The 3,362-nt window shown below is 43.3% G+C and overlaps 1 protein-coding gene across 1 annotated transcript; it reads left to right on the forward strand.

Moving 5' to 3' along the window:
• Positions 1–791: 791 nt before the first annotated feature.
• On the forward strand, positions 792–1,423 carry LOC127303827 (uncharacterized). Its single transcript, XM_051334530.1, has 2 exons — positions 792–838; positions 1,048–1,423. Exons 1-2 carry the CDS (start codon positions 792–794, stop codon positions 1,421–1,423), a joined length of 423 nt encoding a protein of 140 aa, XP_051190490.1.
• The last annotated feature ends 1,939 nt before the right edge of the window (positions 1,424–3,362 follow it).

Consider the following 3,362-nt stretch of genomic DNA (forward strand, 5'->3'; position numbering starts at 1 on the left):
ATGAGATACATATAGGTTCAGATTCGTCCAAGGGTAAAAGGGGAAAGGCTGAATAAGTTACAGCAGCTAGATGGCGAATGAACGGTTCAGATTTGGGCTACTTCGCGCGCGGGCGGTACCACGGGCGGAGGTACCGGTCGAGGTACTGGAAAATAGGAGCAAATGGCGAAGCATGTACTGTAAGGTTGGGCGGCCGAGCGGTACCTCGGGCGGTACCTCGGGTGGAGGCTCCACCCGTGCCTGGGTGGAGGTACCGGCCAAGGTACCAGTCCTGCCCCCTTCCCCGCGTGGCCTTCTCCATGAAGAGGTACCGGCCATACGGAGCCTAGAGGCTCCGGCCAGAGCTCCCTGGAGGCTCCGGCCTACATGGTGGCCGGCCTGGCAGCCTGGAGGCTCCGGCCATGGAGGCCCTGGAGGCTCCAGCCTCCACTCCCTCCTCTTCTCTTCTTCTTCTTCTCTTCTTCTTTCTTCTTCCTTCCTTCTTCTTCTCTTCTTCTCCCTTAAGCATGATGGACTCCCCCTTGTGATCTCTTGTCGATGTTTGTACCTAACCACATGTAATACATTGGCATGAAGTAGTATACCATCCAAGGTATTGACGAGGTCGAGTATCGAGAGGAAGGAGTTCACCTTGTCTTGTATCGCGTAGGTTCGGGTTCTCGGTCCACTTGGGGGATTCCGTGGACATGGTGTAGCGTCGTCGTTAGGCGGGGATGCACTTGATGCTCTTGAGGTGGAGGTGTCCGAAAGCCACCCCGCATCACGACTTCCGGCAGGAAAAAAATGCGGTCATGCAGATAGTTTTGAGGGAGCACGTTCTCGTCTTCCACTTGATCAGGTATGTATTATAGAGATTCGACTGTTCTTAGGTAATATGATATCTTGCTGATTTGGTTGTACTTCTATATATTCAGCCGATTTGGTTGTACTTGTATAGATGGGTTCTATGAATAATATGTAACACTTCGAACTAAACTATGAGTTCCATATTGCTAATTCTTACTGCTTAATATTGTAAGCAATCTTATTGTAATTTTTGCAATGTAGGTGCCAGGACAATATATACACGCTAAAGAAATTCCTGAAGAATAAGGATGTCACATTTGTAGGTGTGGACATAAGGACTGACCACAAGTTGCTTTACAAGCAATGGCTATATATTCCACTTGGCAAGCATCTGGACCTCCAGAATATGTTGAAAATACCAGGCTATGGTAACAGGGCTGGCATGGCTACTATGGCTTCCGAGCTCATCAACCTGAAGTACGCCGGCATGAAGGAGAAGTTTGTGACGGACTACGACAAATTCAAAGGCCATAATTACTGTGAATGGAAGCCTCTATCCGATATGAACCTGGAGTATGCTGCCATTGATGGTTATGTCACCTATGAACTCGCCCGCATTGTGAGTATAGTGAACTAGGGACTGCATCCCCAGAGGCCACTCATCCCAAGTTGGGACAACAATGAGCGCAAGCATCGTCGTGGTCATGACAACTGATCTACCTTATCAGGTACATGGTTTATTGGAATGCTAGGGAAACTATGTTGTAATTATAGTTCAGTGAGCCTGAAGACAAATATGTGTGTTTATGATCTTACTTTTGTGAACCTGCTAGTATTACTATGTGAGCAGAACAAATTAGTGTTGGTACTGTAAGTTTGGATCAAGTTATATATGTCACCTGCATGGTCTTAACTATGATGTGCTGAATTGTACTGATAAAGTTTTGAAGTTCATGCAAAAGAAAAGTACAATCTAGGTTTCAAAACTACATGGACTACTGGTCATCATCACTATCAAAATCTTCACTTCCTGCATCCTCATCGGCTGCTTTGTCAACCTGTTGTTCATCATCACTACTGTCTATTACTTCATGACTTGTTTCTTGTAATATTTCATGAACAATATGAGCATCAACATGTACCACTTCATCAGAGGAAACAACCTCTTGATCTTCGAATTCAGCTTCATCTTCATTGTTCTCAGATTGATGGACAATGAAATCTTCTGAAAAAATGTCTTCCTGGTAACCATTGTTGCTCCCTTGTGCATCTTTTTCTGGAACATCGTACACATTTCTATCTCTGAAGAGTTGAACGACCTTCCAAGGTTCCCCAAATTCAGTGTCATCCAAGTAGAAGCATGTCTTAGCTTGACTAGCCAAAATAAAAGGGGCAGGCTTACACCATAAAACTGCAGTGTTCACGCTTTTGAAGAATCCACCATCCTTCATCTTCGAAGTCCTGCTTGCAAGGTCAAACCAATTACAGCGAAAAAGAAATACTGATCTATCTCCATGATCATTCGCCATGTAATGCAACTCAAGAACTTCAGTGAGAACACCGTAGTATTCCATTTCTTGTTCATTGTCACATATAGATGCCTTAGTCATGACTCCGGAGTTTTGACTGCTTAGATGCTTCTCACGAGCTTCAGTTCGGAATCTTGCACTATTAACATTGCAGATTGAATGTACTACTACCCTTGGTTCTGGCCCATTTGCTAGTGAGCGCAAATCTTATGGTGCATTTTCCATATTACTCACATGGTTTTTGAACCAGCCTGGGAATTCTTTCTGAACCGCCTTCTCCAGGTTATTTATCCCCTTTCTCCTTAATTCATCACGGAAATCACTATAAATGCAATACATAAGTATTAATCATACCAATCAGTATAATGCAAAAGTGTGAACAAAGATTGAATTGGATAAATGAAGCTTACTCTATATAGCTCTGAGCCTCATCACAATTAGATAGAACATACCAAACCATGGTGTCGAATTGTTTCTCAAAATGCTTCAAAGATGATTTCCCCAAGCATTTAGCCTCGTCAGAGAAGATACCAAACTCATGTGGTCCAACTATTCGACGATCATCTTGGTTTGTTTTAGCTCTGTTGAACCTCGTTTCAATGTGATCATATAAATATCTTGAGCAAAATGACAAACACTCATCAACAATATATCCCTCGGCAATTGAACCTTCTGGCCTAGATTTGTTGCGCACTATTTTCTTCAGGTACCCTAGTCTTCTCTCAATAGGATACATCCATCCATAGTGAACATGGCCCCTTTGAATTGCCTCATAAGGTAGATGAATTGCTAGGTGGACCATCACATCAAAAAAGCAGGGGGGAATAACTTCTCAAGCTTGCAAAGAATTAAAACAATTTTAACCTTCATTCTTTCAAGCAAATCAACTCTCAGTGTTTTGCAACACAACTCTTTAAAAAATCTTCCCAGTTCTGCTACTGCATCATACATTTCACGTGGTGCAACACCTTTAAGACCAGATGACAACACACGCTGCAACAGTATGTGACAATCATGTGTCTTCAAACTATGTACTTTACCGCCATC

This window comes from Lolium perenne, chromosome 7 (genome assembly GCF_019359855.2).
Source record: "Lolium perenne isolate Kyuss_39 chromosome 7, Kyuss_2.0, whole genome shotgun sequence".
NCBI classification, from domain to species: Eukaryota; Viridiplantae; Streptophyta; class Magnoliopsida; order Poales; family Poaceae; genus Lolium; species Lolium perenne.

Bases quoted from the DNA above. Each gene is read 5' to 3' on its own strand.
- LOC127303827 (XM_051334530.1), top strand. From the start codon at position 792: ATGCAGATAGTTTTGAGGGAGCACGTTCTCGTCTTCCACTTGATCAG. The intron at 839-1,047 runs GTATGTATTATA...TTTGCAATGTAG, and splicing joins CTCGTCTTCCACTTGATCAG to GTGCCAGGACAATATATACA.